The sequence below is a fragment of the Rhincodon typus genome, chromosome 12 (assembly GCF_021869965.1).
Source record: "Rhincodon typus isolate 14 chromosome 12, sRhiTyp1.1, whole genome shotgun sequence".
NCBI lineage: Eukaryota > Metazoa > Chordata > Chondrichthyes > Orectolobiformes > Rhincodontidae > Rhincodon > Rhincodon typus.
Window position 1 is genome coordinate 11,758,986 of NC_063343.1, and position 20,977 is coordinate 11,779,962.

Sequence of the window (20,977 nt, forward strand, 5' to 3'; positions counted from 1 at the left end):
TCTCTACCAGTGTGTGGATGAGTTATTTTGTCTCCTTTTCCTCACCCAAGCTAATTGAACAGATGCCATCTAAAAAGAGAGTAATACAGTACAGATTTGTGACTGAATCAGAATCTAGTTGGTACCAATATCGTTTTTACTAATGCACATTTATACAAAACAGTATTTGGAGAGAAGAGTGTGAGGAGTGCAGGCATGCATATAGGCTCTCGCTCTCTCTAAACGAGATGTACATACTGTCCGGCAAAGAAAACACAGTCAGATTGTGAGGATGCAAATCTAATGCCTACCTTGCATTCACATACACTCACACAAGTGCATTTACACTTGCTTGCATAGACTCTGCCCGACACCTTTATGCGCTTGTATGCACTTCATGTCAGCCCTTTAAATATTGAAAATCCACTTCTGATCAATACTTTAATATTATCTTATGAAACAAAAGGGAGCATTAGAGCTCAGTGACTAGATGGCAAATCACTGGGTAATCAATGAAAGTTTAGTACAGTGAAGTAGACAGATTGACATTGTGTCACTGTATGGACCATGGTGAATTTAAAGGTTCAGGGTGGTGGAAAACTGGAACACAGGTTAATGGTTCATTATTTATTCCCAAAGACTTTAACTTTCGTACTATGGAATTGAATGTAAAGAGAAAGGGAAAATAATTTCAAGTCACATTTGTTTTATGTGGTAAACCAACATTTTGATGTGCATCTTTGAGTTGGAAATGCAAATCAAATTGTTTCCTGATATTACAATCCTGCCTCAGGCCCAACAAAAAGGTGTTCAGATGTACAGGTTAGAAGGCCTGTCTTGATGCTCTAGTAGCTCAGTTCTATACATAAGTGTTAGGCACCTTTGCCCTGACACTTTGCTCACCAAGTGCCCCTGTCAAGCCACCCTACCCCCTCAAAATCTCCAATATGTTATTCAGTCAATGGAATGATCAATTTCAGGGTGTATTTGATGCAGTGGAATCTGAAGCTCAACACTGCTCAATGCAGAATATGTGAAGTAGGCAGCACCCCTTGAACACTGTTGTCAAAATGTTGCTGACTCCATATTTGAGCTTCCTCATGGACCACAACTCCTGAAGTGCAATGGACCATTAACCATGTCACACACAAGAAGGAAAAACCAGATTAACTTGTAAATAACTCATACTGAACCAACCTCTATATATAGCTCAGAAAGAAGGTCCATATAACATGTATGTTCTTTTCCAAATGTGACTATTTGGACTATCAGAAAGGATCTGACTCCATGAAAATACTGCTGGGTGGGATGGGTGTGTGTGTGCTGGGTGTTCTTTTCAACCCCCTGAATTGGAGTTGGTGAAATTGGCTGTGCTATGTATGGCTCATTGTTCATGTTCTTGTCCCATGCAGCTGAAATAGCCAGCGATGGGAATGGGGACAAGAATCCTGGAATCACATCCATTTTTAAAGCTTGGCTGCCTCAGATCTGAGACAGAAGCATGAAATTCCAGATCTTAGTTAACTTGTACTTACCTAACTAAAATGCCATCACATAAATATGAAAACAGCTGTACTTTATTGCCTTCTCTATGTGAGCATGTACCTGTGCAGTAGAAAGGCATATTGTGTTATTTTCAGAGTATGACTAACCCATTAAAAATGCAATCCCTACTTGCAGAAAGGCATAGAGAATTGACTGCAAATGCCAAGAAGTAGCAAAAGAAAACCATCCTCTTAATGAATCCCCTAGTATTTCTCTCTGTGTGTTCATCTCCTTTCACAAGCCAATCTGCAGACTGTCTAGCACACTGAAATCAGATTCAAACTGTAAACCTTTGCAGTATGTCAAGTGTTATACTTGGTCTCTACAACTTTAATACAAATCGGTTTTAGAGTATGAACAATATTATACTATACCACCAAAACAAGCTTTTGCTTGACAAAAAATGAAGGTATGATTATTTTCCAGGTCCACTTCAATACAGCATCTTGCTGAGGCTATCAAAGAGCTTTGACTCAATTCCAGATTCTCCTAAACTTGTTCCGAGCTTCTACTGCAACACTGAACTTTTGGGTGATTTCTAACATGTTACAGTGGAAGCTGAAACCAAATTATTGTGCCACATTATTCATGTTCATTGACACTGAGAAAGCTCCGTGCTAAATCACCAAACATCTAAATGCTTATGCCCATCAGGATCAGGGTTTTCCTGTATGTTCCCTTATTGAAGTTTTAATCTGAATCCTTCACTGTAGAATTCATCTGTGAGCTTATCATCTGGGGAATTGGTGCACAAACCACATTTTCTCCTTGCTCTGCTGCAACACACTTGTGCCCAGTAGCTCATTTACATGGTGCCAGTGTCTTGAGCTGAGAGCTACGAGTGTCAGATTAAGTGACAGTGCTTCTTCATCAGAGATCTTGTTTGATATGGCACTTCATGATGAGGCTGCAGTGGCAGGCTAGGTGGAAGTTTTTGGGTATCTGAAAGTACAAATGTAATGGCGGAGTACTGGCATAAGGGAGGAGGTTTGGGTGGCAAGCAAGAGGTCCAAGATCACCCTAACTGTAGCTTATACTTCATGAAGGATTACAAGATGAGATGCATTTTAAAGAGGGAGCCTTCAGGTTAGGATTTGGAACTTAGCACATCTTGAATATCTTCAACAATGTCAAATATAGTGACTTCAATCACAGCCATCCCATGGTGCAAAACTCCATGATGTCCAGAGGCTTCCAGATCTACAAGTGTGCCTGGCCTAACCAGGTCTGGATTGCACCCCATGATAATGGGCTGCCTTGTCCTGTAAAAGCAGGGAAACAGTGTCAGCGAGTGTCATATTTTGTGTTTGGGTGATGTTTCTGACATAGCTGAATAACCAAAGGTATGTGAAAACATCAGTCAGTTGTGAGGCTGACAACATTAGTTAGTTGCTGAGGGTGAGGTGAAGTATCTGATTGTTAGGTATGAGTCTTCATTGCAGATGGATGAGTGAAAGGACTATTAAGTGCTGTGAGAGGGGTGATCTGCTGGGTGGGAGACGTCACTTCATGATACATTCACTAACCTTAACAACCAATGTGAGCTTGTTGAACTTTTCCTGGCACTGCAGCCAACTTCTCTTTTTTTGGAGCATGAATTGCCTCTCTGGGAATTGCCTCCTGAATCACCTATTCCCTCCTACAGGTGTGTTATGTAGCCTCCTGACGCCTGTGAAAACAAAACATCTCTTCTCCTTTCCACCTCATTCATTAAGGCCTCCAGTGCCACATTTGAAAATCTGGGAGTCCTCTCTGCCCTACTGCTCCATCTGTTCCTTGCAGCCAAGTACTCCTTGGCAGTTACAGGAGCTTCTGTTACATAAGAGCAGCTCTCATTTAAGGGGATGGGCTGTCTTTAAGAATGGTAGGCTAACTGTATGTTGCACTTGCTACGCATACTGAATATGCAGCCAGGGAGTTGTGCAGTCTCACTAGTGCATAATGCTACCATCGTGGATTATCAAGCAACATTATGCTCACATACTTCAACCTTCAACCACTCTGCACTTGATTGTTTGTTTGTCAGCAGGCCCTGCCGGTAGATTTCTAGATGTTGACATCCAGTTTGAATAAGATCAGGGTCAGGATCAAACTGGAACTAGTACCTCTTACCTCTAATAACTTGCCAATGTTGCCTGTTTGGTGATCAAAAGGGAGGTGTTGATTTAGAAGAATTATGGACTAGACTGTCAATTGAGAAACCTAGATAATGTTCTGGGGACGAGTTGGAATCCCACCATGGCAGATGGTGGAATTTTAATCCAATAAAAAATCTGGAATTAAGAGTCTAATGATAACTATGAAGCCACTGTTAATTGTTGGAAAACCCCACTTGGTTCACTAATGCCCTCGAGGGAAGGAAATCTGCCATCTTTACCTGGTCTGGCCTACATGTGACTCCAGACCCATAGCAATGTGGTCAACTCTTAATTACTTGAGCAAGCCATTCATTTGTAGCAATAGCTGCAAAGTCTGAAGAAAGAAACAAAACTGGATCTCCCACACGTGGACTGCTGCGATTTAAGAAAGCAGTGCACCACAACTAGTAATGGAAAAACAAATGCTGGCCAAACCAGTGATGCCCACATCTGAAGAGAGAATTAAAAAAACACAATGGAAGATGGAGGATGCTTGTGGAGCTTTATTTGAGGACGAGTCAGTGCATGAAGAGCAGCCAAAAAGATAGATCGAAAGCAGCCAGAAATTAAGTTGCAATCTCAGCAGATTTCTAATAGAGGAATGAGGACATTGTTTGACATTAATTAGACTGTATGTTGAGGCCAAGATGATATCTTCTGAGTCCACAAATAATGCATTGTTATGAAAATGTTTCTTCCTAAAGGGAATATATCCCTTGGATGGGAGCCAGATGTACAATCATTTTGCAAAAACCACTTTCATTACTTCATCAGGCATGTATCAGAGATTTGTGCAATCAGCAGTCCATTGAAATCAAACCACAGAAGTCAGTAGACCACTATTATGGACATAAGTAGTCAGCATCTTTCTTACTGCAACATCTGTAATGACAGAAGTTTGGGAAGTCAAATAAACTGGTTGTTTACTAGTGAAATGGGAATACAGGCACATTCATAGCAACTCCCCAGCCATTATCCTTAGATCAAAAGGTTTAGAATAAAATTGCCAGACAGAATTGCCAATCAATGTGGCTCACACTGAGTACAGACTAGGAAATCATAAGCTTTCTGTTACCGATTGTTTGCCCCTTAACTGAAGAAGTGGACAATCATGACATTCAGGCCCCTTTCCCAATCAACACTGTTAGCAAGTACCCAGTCAGTGCCTCCTCAGATATTATTATATTAGATATCAATATCCAAATGTACCCTCCCCTTTTTTTAATAGAGGTGGGCAAGTTATGCTCAAAATATTGATGACATTTGATCATTTCTCTGTATTTCTTCCTTAGGAGTAACTGCCTGACAAAAGAAATAAGTACAGGTGTGAAAAAGTAATAAAAACTAATTCTGATGGGATATGATGAAAAAGTGGAGGCTTGGGTGGAATGCCAGCAGAAACTAATTGTCCTGAATGCTCTCTTTCTGTGTTCTGGAGAGTCAGCAAAATAACTTTGGCCAAAATTGCATCCAACATTATGATAAGATTTCTATAACTTCTTCACGAGCCTCTAAACAAATGGGTTGGGAGGGGAGCAAAATGTTTTCAACCTCCTTTTTTGGTAGGCCTAGGTTTATTTGAGACGATTCACAGACTGGTAGCAAATGTACGGAAAGGCTTGTGATGCCTTTGTGTTCTGGTTGTATTGAGATGCTCTTTATTCTTGTGTTTCTCCATTATTTAGGAATAATTCAACTGTAAAGTGTTGTTTAATGGTGTCATTTCTGAAAATTCCATACACTGAAACGTGTAATTTGAGCAAAAAATTGGAGAAAGCATAAGCAAGATAATGGATTAATGCTGTATTCCCTAGTTACAGAAAAAGTAATAAACTGGAAAGGAAATTATATACAACTGTAATGAATTAAAATGAACTTAAATAGTGGAGAACTTCCCAAAATGACAGGAAACAAGAATTCTTTAATGTCACGAACAAGGCCATTCACTAAATCAACTACATTTATCCACCTTTAAAGCCTAAAACTTTGACCTCAGGCTCTCAAAATGCTCAATTATTGTTGAATTTGATCTTTTGTGGGCTAAAGCAGTGGTGAAATCTTACAAATAACAAAAGAGTAAGTAATCTGTTTTGGAAATAAACTCATACCACTGTGAAAGGTTTCTTCTCTTTTTTGTCCAATTCTAAGAAGAGAAATAACATAAATATTAAAATTATAGAACATAGAACATAGAATAGTACAGCACAGTACAGGCCCTTTGGCCCACAATGTTGTGCCGACGTATTATGCTACTAAGATCAAACTACCCCGCATACCCTACATTTTACTATCCTCCGTATGCCTATCCAAGAGTCGCTTAAAAGTCTCTAAAATGGCTGACTCCACTACCACTACTGGTAGCACATTCCACACGCCCATCACACTCTGTGTAAAGAACCTACCTCTGACATCTCCCCTATACCTTCCTCCAATCATCTTAAAATTATGCCCCTTCGTAATAGTCATTTCTGCCCTGGGAAAAAGCCTCTGACTATCCACTCTATCTATGCCTGTCATCATCTTGTACACCTCTACCAAGTCACCTCTCATCCTTCTTCGCTCCAATGAGAAAAGCCCTAGCTCCCTCAACCTTTCCTCATTGGACCTGCCCTCCAGTCCAGGCAGCATCCTGGTAAATCTCCTCTGCACCGTCTCTAAAGCTTCCACATCATTCCTATAATGAGGTGACCAGAACTGAACACAATATTCCAAGTGTGGTCTAACCAGAGTTTTATAGAGCTGCAGCATAACCTCATGGCTCTTAAACTCAATTCCCCTGCCAATGAAAGCCAACACACCATATGCCTTCTTTACAACCCTATTAACTTGGGTAGCAACTTTGAGGGATCTATGGATGTGGACCCCAAGATCCCTCTGTTCATCCACACTGCCAAGAATCCTGACATTAACCCTGTATTCTGCATTCAAATTTGACCTTCCAAAATGAATCATAGAATCCCTACAGTGTGGAAACAGGCCCTTCTGCCCAACAAGTCCACGCCGACCCTCAGAGCACCCACCCAAACCCATTCCCCTATAACCCACCTAATCTACACATCCCTGGACACTACGGGAAATTTAGCATGGCCAGTCCACCTAGCCTGCATATCTTTGGACTGTGGGAGGAAACCGGAGCACCTGGAGGAAACCCATGCAGACACGGGGAGAACATGCAAACCCCACACAGACAGTCACCCGAGGGTGTAACTGAACCCGGGTCCCTGACGCTGAGAGGCAGCAGTGCTAACCAGTGTGCCAAATCACTTCAGAGATAGTAGGATCTACAGATGCTGGATTTTCTGAAGAAGGGTCTAGGCCCGAAACGTCAGCTTTCCTGCTCCTCTGATGCTGCTTGGCCTGCTGTGTTCATCCAGCTCTACACCTTGTTATCTCTGTGCCAAATCACTTCACACTTTTCTGGGTTGAATTCCATCTGCCATTTCTTTGCCCAGATCTGCATCCTGTCAATGTCCTGTTGCAACCTACAACAGACCTCCACGCTGTCCACAACTCCACCAACCTTCATGTCATCAGCAAACTTACTAACCCACCCTTCCACTTCCTCATCCAAGTCATTTATAAAGATCACAAAGAGCAGAGGTCCCAGAACAGATCCCTGCGGAACACCACTGGTCACCGAGCTCCAGGCTGAATACTTTCCATCTACTACCACCCTCTGCTTTTATTGGACAGCCAGTTTTGTATCCAGACAGCCAAATTTCCCTGAATCTCATGCCCCCTTACTTTCTGAATGAGCCTACCATGTGGAACCTTATCAAATGCCTTGCTAAAATCCACATACACCACATCCACTGCTCTACCTTCATCGATTTGTTTTGTCACATCCTCAAGGAATTCGATAAGGCTTGTGAGGCATGACCTGCTCCTCACAAAGCCATGCTGACTATTTCTAATCAAACTGTGCTTTTCCAAATAATCATAAGTACTGTCTCTCAGAATCCTCCAATAATTTTCCCGACACAGAAGTAAGAATGACCGGTCTGTATTTCCCAGGATATCCCTATCCCCTTTCTTGAACAAGGGAATGACATTTGCCACCCTCCAATCTTCTGGTACTACTCCAGTGGACAGTGAGGACGCAAAGATCATTGCCAAAGGGGCAGCAATCTCTTCCCTCACTTCCCGTAGTAAAACCTTGGTTATATCCTGTCTGGTGCAGGGGACTTACCTATCCTCATGTTTTTCAAAATTTCTAGCACATCCTCCTTCCTAATGTCAACCTGTTTGAGCGTATCTGCCTGTTTCATGCTGTCCTCACAAACATCAAGGTCCCTCTCACTGGTCAATACTGAAGCAAAGTATTCATTAAGGACCTCCCCTACCTCCTCAGACTCCACGCACAAGTTCCCTCCACTATCCCTGATTGGCCCTACTCTCACTCTGGTCATCGTCTTGTTCTTCACATAAGCATAGAATGCCTTGGGGTTTTCCTTGATCCTACCTGCCAAGATTTTCTCATACCACCTTTGAGCTCTCTTAGGTCTATTCTTCACACCCTTCTTGGTTCCTTGTAGACCTCTAGAGCCCTGTCTGATCCTTGCTTTCTCAACCTTAAGTAAGCTTCCTTCTTCCTGTTGACTAAGTGTTCCACATGTCTCATCATCCAAGGTTCCTTCACCTTACCATCCTTTCCTTGCCTCAGTGGGACAAACCTATCCAGTACTTGTAGCAACTCTCCCTAAACAACCTCCACATTTCTGTCGTGCATTTCCCTGAGAACATCTGAACCCAGTTGGTGCTCTGTAGTTCTTGCCTAATAGCATTGTAATTCCCCCTCCCCCAATTAAATACTTTCCCATACCGTCTGCTCCTATACCTCTCCATAACTATAGTAGAGGTCAGGGAGTTGTGATCACTATTACCGAAATGCTGTCCCACCGAGAGATCTGACACCTGGCCTGGTTCGTTGCTAAGCACCAAATCCAATATGGCCTCCCCTCTCATCAGCCTATCTGCATAATGAGTCAGAAATCATTCCTAGACACACCTGACAAAATCTGCTCCATCCAAACTATTTGCACTTAGGAGGTTCCAGTCTATATTAGCGAGGTTGAAGTCATCCATGACAACAACCCTATTACTTCTGCACCTTTCCAAAATCTGTTTCCCAATCTGTTCCTCGGTGTCTCTGTTGCTATTGGGGGGTCTATAGAAAACTCCCAATAAAGTGACTGCTCCTTTCCTGTTTCTGACTTCCACCCATACTGACTCAGTGGACAAACCCTCCTCCACGACCTCCCTTTCTGCAGCTGTGATACCATCCCTGATTAGCAATGCCACTCCCCCATCTCTTTTACCTCCTTCCCTGTTTCTTTAAAACATCTATACCCCGGAACATCCAACAACCATTCCTGCCCCTCAGTTATCCAAGTCTCCGTAATGGGCTCAACATCGTAGTTCCAAGTAGTACTCCCGTGTTTCTCCTTACATCCCTTTTTAAATAAAGGCACATGTATTTTTTAAAAATCTCTCCATGACCTTTCTCCTCCCTATTTTTAATCACCAGACCAGCGACTCTCCGAGACAGCTAAATACCACAAATTCTCTCTTAAGCATCCTAAATTTTAATCACTCTACCATTGGCAACCCTACCGGGCCCTACTCTCTGGAGGAACTTCCAGTGGTCTCTGCCACTTGACCTCAATTTCCCCCTTTAAGATGATCTGTAACTCTTCCTCCTTGACCAAGTTTTCAAACATCTGACCTAATAACACAATAGGCTATAGGAGCAGAATTCAGCTATTCGGCCCATCGAGTCTGCTCTGCTATTCGATCATGGTTCTTAGAATCCCTACAGTGTGGGCTGATGGCCCTTTGGCCCAACAAATCCACAGCGAACCTCAGAGCATCCCACCCACACCCATCACCCTATAACCCACCTAATCTAAACATCCCTGAACACTATGGGCAATTTTGCTTGGCCAATCCACCTAGCCTGCACATCTTTGGACTGTGGGAGGAAACCAGAGCACCCAGAGGAAGCCCACACAGACACAGGGACAATGTGCAAACTCCACACAGACAGTTGTCCGAGGGTGGAATCAAACCCAGGCCCTTGGTGCCGTGAGGCAACAATGCCAACCATTGTGCCACCGTGCTGCCAGTTGATATGTGTCTCAAACCCATTCTCCTGCATTTTGCCCATAATCCTTCATGACCTTTCCAATCAAGAACCTATCTAGCTCTGTCTTAATAATTCAATGTCTTGGCCTCCACAACCCTAAGTAGCAATTAGTTCCACAGATTAACCACACTCTGGCTTAAGGATTCTTCCTTATCTCAGTTCTAAAGGGTCGTCCCTTCACTCCAAGGCTCTCCCAATGGTTGAAACGTTACTATATCCAGGCCTCTCAGAGGACTCCGTTTCTATCAGGATTCTCCCCTCATCCTGCTGAACACCATCACATAAGATCCAGAGTTCTCAAGCGTTCTGCATCCCTTTAAGCCCTTCATCCCTGGGATCATTCTTGTTAAACCCCCTCTGGACTCCATCCAATGCCAACATATCCTTCCTTAGATACCGAGCTAAAAACTGCTCACAATATTCCAAATGCAGTCTGACCAGAGCCTTATACAACCTCAACAGAACATCTGTGCTGTAGTATTCTAGCCCTCTTGAAACTAATGCTAACATTGCATTTGTCTTCCTATTTGCCAACTGAACTTGCACGTTAACCTTAAGACAATCCTGAACTCCCAAATTTCCTTTGTGCTTCAGATTTCCGAAGACTTTCCCCATTTACAAAATAGTCTATATGCCTCTATTTTTCTGACCAGTCGGCATAACATCACGCTTTACCAAACTGCATTCCATTTTCCACTTCTTGCGCTCTTTGCATGCATATTGACGTTCTTCTGCAGCTTCCCCACTTTGTCATCACAACCCATCCTTCCACCTGTCTTTCTGTCATCTATAAACTTGGCAACAATGGCCTCAGTTCCTTCACCCAGATCATTAACGGAAAACATGAAAAGTTGTTGTCCCAACATGGGCCTGCAGAACTCCACTAGCACCAGCTATCTTCCTGAAAAAGACCTTTTTATCCCTTCTCTTTGCTTTCTGCCAGTCATCCAATCCTCTACCCATGCCAGTAGCTTGCCTGAAATACCATGGGCTCTTATCTGATTTAGCACATTTGCCTTGGGACACCTTGTCAAAAGCCTTCTGGAAATCTCAACAAGTCACATCCGTGGGCTATCCTTTGCCTAACTTGATTGTTAGTCCTCAAATAATCTAGTTTTGATTTGTCAGGCATGACCTGGCTTTAACACAATCTTGTTGGCTCAACCCCATTTTACCATGAACCTGCAAGAATTCTGTAATCTCATTCTTAAAAATGGGACTCTAAAATCTTACCAACAACTGAGGTCAGGCAAACTGTCCTATAGATTCTTGACTTCTGCCCCCCACTCCTCCCTACTTAAACAGGGTGTTACATCAGCCATTTTCCAGTCCTCTAGGAGTCTGCCTGATTCCAATGATTCCTGAAAGATCACCAACAATGCTTCTACAATGTCCTCAGCAATCTCCTTCAAAACTCTGGTGTTTAGTCCATCCAGTGCAGGTGATTTATCCAACTTCAGACTGTTCATCTTCATGATGGCCAATCTGAACTCTAACACAGTGCAATAAAGCTCTGTTACACTAGTAATAGGCCTGATCACACTACACTCTAACAAAGTGTAATAAAGAACTCTTTGACCAGCAATAATCCCTATCAAACGACACTCTAACACAGTGGATAACAAAGTTTTGTTCCACGAATGTACACCTTAAGACAGCGTAATAAAGCTCTCCTACACCAATAATAAACTGTCTTAATCTACAGTCTAACACAGTGTAACGCAGGAACAAAAACAAAGTTGCTGGAAAAGCCCAGCAGGTCCGGCAGCATCTGTGAAAGAAAAAAGAGTTGACGTTTCGGGTCCGGTGACCCTTCCTCACAACTCTTTCTTTCCTCTTTTTTCCTTCACAGATGCCGCCAGACCTGCCGAGCCCCCCCAGCAACTTTCCTCCTGCTCCTGATTTACAGCATCCGCAGTTCTTTCAGTTTTTTACAGTGTACCACAGGTCCGTAACACCAGGGATTAAACCCTATCAATCTACTTTCTAGCACATGGTAATCAAGATCTGGTACACCAGCAATAATCAGATAAATCTACACTATAACACAGTGGGATAAAGCTCAGGTACACCAGGAATAAACCCAATCAAGGTACACACTAACATGATGTAATACAGCTCTGCTACATCAGTTAAAACTCAGTTAATGTACACTTTAACACAGGGCAATGAAGGTCTCCGACACCAATGATAATTCAATCTGCACTCAAAATGACAATGTACCTGGTCTCGATAGATGTGAATTGAGATGAAGTGAGATAGATAGTAGGGTGTGGAATGCATTGCCTGGAAATGTAATGGAGGCAGGTTCAATTGAGATATTCAAGATAGCATTGGACAAACATTTGGATAGAAATAGTTTGCAAGGATATGGGGAAAATGGCACTGAGTCATGGTGCTCATTTGGACAGCCAGCGCATTTAGCAGATATAAGAGACCAAATGGCCTCCTTCTGCACCATAACGATTCTGCAACCATCTGAGAAAGTTGGAAATACGGGAGCTGGTTCAGTCATTTGAAGTAGTTACATCAGCTTTAACAGGATCACCTCTCATTCTTTTAATCTCCATTGAATGGGTCAAGGGAATCTCTGCATTGCCTCCTCCATAAAGAGGCCCAGATAGTCCACTGGCTGGAAAGCTGTTGGAACAGGATAGATTGGAGTTGTGCATTGCAACTGTGCAGAAACCTAATGTGGTGGATTCCATGGGAATTTCCTGAGATTCTGAAATTTCAAATGGACAAGTCTCCTGCATCTGGAAGCTTGAGAAAATGGCCCTTACAACATCGAAAACGTCTGAGGGTTTGGGTGAACCAATTAGACTCAATTAAGCTCAATAGTTACCCAGGAAAATTAGAGAATAAAAACCAACTCTCACTCTTGGGTAACTATTGAACAGACCCAGATCTCAATCCTAAACTTCCCCCTTCACAACTACATCTTACACTCCTATCAGTCATTCTCCATTTAAACACCACTTGTCCACCGCCTTCCAGCCTCCCAACCTGACTTGATTATACCTCGTCTATTCTCCATCTCTCATTTCTGCTTTGGCCTGTTGACATCCTAATCTGCAATCTCAGCATTAAACTGCAGTCTAGCAGAGCTCAATATTGAATAACACTAAAAGAGGATTATATGTGATTATATTTCAAAAAAAATTATGAAACTTTATGCATTCCTGCCGGCAGATTTAAGGGATCTAGACACCGCTTTCTCCTCTTTTCCAGCAAGAACATGTTTTTGTAACAACAAAGATACTTGTGATCTAAAAAGCAGTGGATTATGCATAGAAACAGTTCTAGCAAAGGGCTAGAGGTAATTTAACTCATACATCTGGACTGTAGTAATGATTGCAGCCTCTTTGTTTAAACAATCCAATTAGTCCCACTGCCCTTCTTTTCCATATAACGTGCATTTTTTTAAAAAGCAGAAAGCGCTGGATAAACTCAACAGAACTGGAAGCAAGTTAACATTTTGAATCCTCAGATCTCAGTTGTCATTTTGAATTGCACAGCATTGAGACAGAAGATTCCACCCAACTAGTGTTTATGCAGCAGGCAAGCATCCTCACAGTCCTCTCCATCTAACCTGGGGAGGCAATGGCCTGCTGGTATGATTGCTAGAATGTTAATCCAGAGACACAAGTAATGTTCTGGGGACACACCAAAGCAAATGATGGAATTTGAATTCAATAAGAATGTCCAGAATTAAGAATCTATTGATAACCGTGAAATCATTGTGAATTGTTGGAAAAACCCGACCGGCTCACTAAAGTCCTTCAGGGAAGGAAATCTGCCGTCCTTGCCTGATCGGGCATAGATGTGACTCCATACTCACAGCAATGGATTGACTCTCAACTGCACTCTGAACTGACCCAGCAAGTCACTCAGTTGTATCAATTGCTATGAAATCTCAACAAAGAAATTAAACCGTACAGACCACCTGGCATCGACCTAGGGACCAGAAAAGACAATGGCAGAAACAGTCCTTCAACCCTGCAAAGTCCTCCATACTAACATCCGGGGGCTAGTAGGAAAGCTGTCTCACAGAATAGTCAAGCAACAGCCTGATATAGCCATACTCATGGAATCATATCTTACACACAATGCCGCAGATACCACAATTACCATCCCTGGATATATCCTGTCCCAATGGTATATGTTTGGAAGGGAGTTGCCCTGGAGCCCTGAACATTGACTCTGGACACCATGAAATCTCATGGCTTCAGATTAAACAGAAGCCAGGAAACATCCTGCTGATTACCACATACCGCCCTCCCTCGGGTGATGAATCAGTACTGTTCCATGTTGAACAATACTTGGAGGAAGCACTGAGGGTGACAAGAATGCATAATGTACTCTGGGTGGGGGATTTCAATGTCCACCATCAGGAGGAGTTCAGCAACAGCACTATTGACCGAGCTGGTTGGATTCTAAAGGACATAGCCACTAGGCTTGGTCTGTGGCTGTTGGTGAGGGAACCAACAAGAGGAAAAAACATATTTGGTCTCATCCTTAATAATCTGCCACGTGCAGATGTATCTGCCCATGAGAGTGACTGCTGCACAGCTCTTGTGCAGATGAAGCCCACCTTCACATTGAGAAAACCTTCATTGTGTTGTGTGGCACTAGCACCATGCTAAATGGGACTTCGAACATATCCAGCAACTCAAGACTGGACATCCATGAGATGCTGTGTGCCATCAACAGCAGCAGAATTGTACTTACAGCACAATCTACAACCTCATGGTCTGGCATATCCCCCACTCAACTGTTGCCATCAAGCCAGGGTTTAACCCTGGCTCAATGGAGAATGCAGGATGGCATGCCTGGTGAAGCTGCCAAGGACCACTTGCTTGCCAAACAGCATATGCAGCAAATGATGGATAGAGCTAAGTGACCCCACAACTAACAGATCAGATCTAAGTTCTGCAGTCCTGCCACATTCAGTCATGAATGGTATGGACAATTGAACAACTCACTGCAGGAAAAGTCTTCACAAATATCCCCATCTCAAAGACGGAAGAATCCAACACATCAGTGCAAAAGAAAAGGCTGAAGCATTCTCAGCAATCTTCAGCCAGAGGTGCTGAGTGGAGATCTATCTTGGCATCCTTCAGTGGTCATCAGCATCACTGATGCCAGTCTTCAGCCAATTCAATTCACTCCATGTGATATCCAGAAACAGTTGGAAGCACTGGATATTGTAAAAGCTGTGGGCCCTGACAACATTCTGGCAATAGTAAAGAAGACTTGTGCTCTGGAACTTGCCGCTCCCTAGCCAAGTTGTTCCAATGCAGCTACATGACAGGCATTTACTTGACTGTGGAAAATTGCCCAGGTATGTCCTATACACAAAAAGCAAGACAAATCTAACCTGGCCAAATACTGCTTCATTAGTCTACTCTCGATCATCAGTAAGTGATGGAAGGTATCATAAACAGTGCTATAAAGCTGCACTTGCTCAGCAATAACCTGCTTGCTGCCGTCCAGTTTGGGTTCCGCCAAGGCCACTCAGCTCTTGACCTCATTACAGCCTTGTAATGCCTTGCAATGTCATGTACAACCTCCTCAAACATGGACAAAAGAACCCAATTCCAGAGATGAGTTGACAGTGACAGCTCTTGACATAAAGGCTGTATTTGACCAAGAGTGGCATCAAGGAGCCCTCGTAAAACTGGAATCAGTGGAAATCAGGGAGCAAACTTTCTGGTGGTTGGAATCATGCCTGGCACATAGGAAGATGCTTGTGGTTGTTGGGGGTCAGTAGTCTCAGTTCCAGGACAACTCTGCGGGAGTTCTCCAGGCTATGTTCACATTCATTTCAAGAGGGCTAGAATACAAGAGCAGAGGTGCACTGTTGAAGCTGTTTAAGCTCCGGGTAGACTGCATCTGGAATGTACTGAGTATTTTTGATCCCATTTCTAGGGAAGGATGTGTTGGTCTTGGAGGGGGTCCAGTGGAGGTTTACAAGAATGATGCCAGAAATGAAGGGCTTGTCAGATGATGAGTGGTTGAGGACTCAGAATCTGTATTCAATGGAATTTAGAAAGATAAGGGGGGATCTGTTGAAATTAGAACACCAAGAGGCTTGGATAAAGTGGATGTGAGGAAGATGTTTCCACAAGTAGGACAGTCTAGGACCCGAGGGCATAGCCTCAGAGTGAAGGGATAACCCTTTAGAACTGAGATGAGGGGGAATTTCTTCAGCTAGAAGGTGGTTATTCTGTGGAGCAGAGGGCTGTGGAGGCTAAGTCGTTAAATGTAATTAAGACAGAGAGAGGTTCGTGATGGGTAAGGGGATCAAGGTTTTGGGGAGAAGGCAGGGGAATGGCGTTAAGAAACTTTTCAGCTATGATCGAATGATGGAGCAGACTTGAAGGGCTGAATGGTCTAATTCTGTTCATAAATGTTATGGTCTTAAGGTAGTGTCCTAGCCCTGACCATCTTCAATTGCTTCAGCAATGACCTTTCCTTCATCATAAGATCTGAAGTGGAGATGTTCATTGATGGTTGCACAATGTTCAGCACCATGGAGTACAGAAAACTTTAATTAACTCCTGATGGAAGAGCAAAAGAGTGTAAATTGCCTTTAATGTTCCAGAGGCAGAAGCTCTGTCTGGAGGGGAAGCAGGAATGAATTTGATATAACTCACCCAGAGAGAAACTGATGGACTTGGATCAACAAGGATTTACCAAATTGTACTTTAGTTAGATTCAATTCCCAACCATCAGTCACCTTTCTCCTTCAGTAGTTTTAAATGAGTAGTAATTGGTATGTGGTGCCCCAGCTTCTTATGCAAGTCAATTGGGCACAAACTACCCACCCTCCTGATTTTAGTGCATTCACCCAGAGCTATCTCACTTTCTTTAATTGTATTTTGTTTGATTCCCAGGTCTGTATTGTACAGAAGAAAGACTCAAAGAAGATGTATGCCATGAAATACATGAACAAGCAACAGTGTGTGGAGCGTAATGAAGTGCGAAATGTATTTAAAGAGTTGCAAGTTATGCAGGGTCTGGAACATCCATTTCTTGTCAATTTATGGTAAATTACTGCTATTTTTTAGGTACAATTAATTGTCTTCTGCTGAATTTCATATTAGTTGATGGGTTGGTAAGAATCCTGAGTTTTGAGTTACTGACTAATGCTTTGGTACAGTCTACAAAGCCAGTCTTTACACACCTTGCTTCTATAAATACTATCAACTTAGTCTGCATTCCATATATCCTGTCTACCTATTTGAATTCTAAATATCATATTTACTTGTCTATTCTCTATATCTTATTGACTGATCTTTATTTTATTATTTTTGTTTACTGTTCTATTCTGTATGTCATATTTACCTATCCCTATGTTATAGATAGGGAGGTGTTGTGGCAAAGTTTTAGCCTCCCTCTCTCTGGACGAGAAGTTCCAATTTCAAGACCCAGACCAGGACTTATTCAGTATGGAAAATGTATTTGTAACATGGTCAAACATGTTCTTTATCAGTCCTGAAAGCTTTCTTAATGCCTGATGGCAGGCAGTAAGTACAGGAGAAACTCTTGGTCAGCCATCCTTTAGAAGGCAATGGAAAATCACTGCAGTAGTTTGCCCAGTCCAATGGTCCATGGTCCAACCCACAAATGAGAACAGATATGTTGTAGATACAGTTTTCTTATTTCTTAACTGTAAATTAAATAGCATGCATGAAGTCCAAATTCTGAAACATGTTCTTTGAGCATTCAGACACTGGCAAATAAACACCAATGCAATATCAAACTAAATAGCACAAAAAAGCAAATTAAAGATGAAAAACATAAAGAGAAAAACATGTAATTGTATATTTTAGTGTGTGCATATAGCAAGAGAAATAGATGGAAAGTAATGTGATGCAAGGCTTCAGTTGATGGGAGAGGTTCTGACGCAGCACAAGTTGATTTTCCAAACTCGGTTAGATGCCAGTTATAATACATTATTTTACTCCATGTGAAAGTTTATTGGCTTGTCATTTGATGCATAATTCTGATGTTAAAAATTCCAAATTGTGTTTAGGCAAGAAAGTGTGGTATCGGTTCCAGAAGGGGGTTTCACATCATTTTGACTTCACTTTAGGCTCCATTTAGGAACCTTCTAAGCTCCATGTTTGATGTTAGCAGATACTTAATGGGACAGTTGGCAAAATGATAATAAAATTCTTGTGGTATTTGTATCCACATAAGCAGAAATTTTAGTGTTATCCTCTTTGGTAAGCTATATAGAATCAGATTTACTCACTTTGAATAGCTCTCAGCTGATATTGGCCTTAATTTTGTATGAGGTACCACATTAGAATGAAATAATTTGGAAATTCTGTATTTAGCTGCAAATTACCCCATGGTGATTCTCGATCCTCTCTGCAATCAGACGTAATTTTGTCCTGCACCCTTTACTCTTCTGATTAATACTTATTTATCATTATTTCCCCATCTGATGTCTCTCATCTCCCTTCCAAAGTTCTTTCTCCTCCCTCCCAAGGCTGTCACCTTCCTCTTCCTCTCTCCCAAGTCCATTTCCTTTTCATGTAACTCCTTCTTGGGATGTCTTCATCTCTAGCTACCTGCTTCATAGGAACTCTCAATCTCCCTCTGTCTCGCTCCAAAGACAGCTATGGCTACAATGTTGGATACTAAATTGGCAGAGTGATACGAAACAGAGAGTAATGATCAATGGATATTTTTTAGGCTGAGGAAGATTTGTAGTGGAGTTATCCAGAGGTCAGTATTGGGACCATTGCTTTTCCTGATACATATTAATGAGCTGGATCTTGGTGTGCCAGATAGCAAACCCGTCTGCAAATGACACAAAACTTGGAAGAATTGTAAGCTGTGAGGAATACAGTGTAGCTGCACTGAGGATTACACCAAGCACGGTAACGAAACATCTTCGGGACAACAAACCAACTCGGCAAGCCACCCAACCTCAAAATACAGTGTGGTACTCAAAGGACATTGACAAGTTGGTACAGTGGATAAATGCGTAGCAGATGAAGTTCAATGCTGAGAAATGTAAAGTAATATGCTTTGGGAAGAACAATGGAAAACAATATAAAATAGGGAGTAAAATTTTAATGAGGTTGCAGGAGCAGAGAGCCAGATCTGTGCACAGATCATTGAAGGAAGCTGAACAAGTGGAAAGAGCAGTTAATAAAGCATACAGTAGCCTTGGCTTTATTAATAGGTACATAGAGTACAAGTACAAGGAGGTGATGTTTAACTTGTGCAAGTCACTGGTTAGACCTCAGCTGAAGTAATTGTACATAGTCATGGGCACCACATTATAGGAAAGATTTGAATGCATTGGAGAGAGTGCAGAAGTGGTTTACAAGAATCATTTCAGGAATGACGAACTTCATTTATGAGGGTTGATTGAAGAAGTTGGGACTGTTCTACTCTGAGAGAAGAAAGCTGAGAGAAGATTTCATAGATCTGTGGAATCATTAGTTCTAAATCAAGTAATAATGAGTTCCAGTGGTTTCCTTTGTTTAGAACAGGCTGGGATAACCATCTTGTCTGCTAGACTTTTGTGTTGGCTTGACAGAATGTTCATACAATGCAAAGAATGTTGCATTCCAGGAGGATGATATAGGCTGGAAATTACTGGAAGCAGTCAACTTGTTCCATTCTGTGTTTGATAGTAGCCATTTCAAAATTCCAACAAGAATCTATTTTAAGAAAATTTAAGGAAGAGAATATAATTTTTACAGAACAATTTAAGACCTCTCTTCCTATCCTCTGGGCATTACATTAATTGGAGTAAGTATGCTTTATCAGCCTAAAAACTTCATTATTTTACTGACTTCAATATATACAGCTCAACGAGGTTGTTGAAACCCATATTAAGGAATACTTTTCTGAGAATCAAGGATATGCTGAGGTACACAGATATATTGGCACACTATGATCTGTCCTTTCTAACCATCATAGCAATCAACACTTCAGCTTCAGGCTTAGGAACAGTACTTTTCCAGGAGCAACCAGAGAGGTGTTGCAATTTAGTCCCTTATATACCAAGAGAATTATCAGACATAGACATTATATGCTGGACTGAGAACTGCCTCTTTTGGTTACGTGAGCTTGAGATTTTTAGACTACATCTTCAGTCTGAAATTGATGGTAGAAATAGATGAAAAAAGCTTTACGTTCTCTACTGGATACAAAGAAATGACAAGGATGCCGACAAAAATACAAAGATTTTGACATTAACTAATAAGGTTTGCCTATGAAACACTATGTCAACAGTCGTAAGGTTTGCTTATGAAACATAACATGTACAGAGAAGTTGCAGACAATGGCAGATGCCCATTCCAGAACAACAGTGGATAGCTTAAGGCATTATGTTAAGTTTATGTATGAACCAAAGGCCAGCAACCCACGTGCAGCTCAGTTACGGGGCAAGAGATGTCTCAACACTATTGATAGTGTTGAAGGTAAGCTAGATCAAAAATCCCAGTGGGTTGACTGTGGAAATCTATTTTGATTACCAACAACATTTTACAATTATGGATGACGTACTAGAGTATGCCAAACATCTTCCAGCTTCACTTTGGCATGATGTCCCAGGAAGTAACACCAGGACACTGGAGATCACCAAGTGCAAAGCCAGAGCTTGGTCAGTTGTGTGATGCCTAAAATCATCAAGGACATTGAGGATCTTGTCACCAACTGTAAGACTTGTGCCATCCGAAGACCAGACCCATGATAGCTGTTGATGCCCAACATATTCCCCACCAGATCATGGAAAGGTACGGGCACAGATCTATTTGTTTTTGATGATCTTACCTCAATTATTTCTCCCAATACTATGATGCAGTTATCTGAGTTCTGCCTGACATATTTGCAACACATGGTATCCCTGATGTAATCATTTTGGATAGCAGGCCACAGTTTGCTAATGAATGCGTCAGCTAATATGCAACCAGCTTTGGATTTGAACACACACCAGTTCACCAAGGTACCCAAAGTTGATTGGGGAAGCTGAGCATGGGATCAGGACAGTTAAGTCACTCTTGAAGAATATCGACTTCTATGCAGCACTGCTAAATGATGGATCAATCTGACTTCTGATTACAGGAAGCTGAACACTTAGCTCCCAAACATACAAAGGAAGCTGACTCAACGTTTACACTTAAAGGAATATTAAAAT

At 42.0% G+C, this 20,977-nt stretch overlaps 1 protein-coding gene across 1 annotated transcript in view; it reads left to right on the plus strand.

The window, feature by feature from the left end:
* The window catches only part of LOC109912174 (serine/threonine-protein kinase 32B-like), an 860,354-nt gene that overhangs the window by 71,925 nt on the left and 767,452 nt on the right, over positions 1-20,977 (plus strand). The window contains exon 3 of the mRNA XM_048603938.1: positions 16,707-16,858. Coding sequence (XP_048459895.1) covers positions 16,707-16,858 — 152 coding nt within the window. The remainder of the gene's footprint in view (positions 1-16,706; positions 16,859-20,977) is intronic.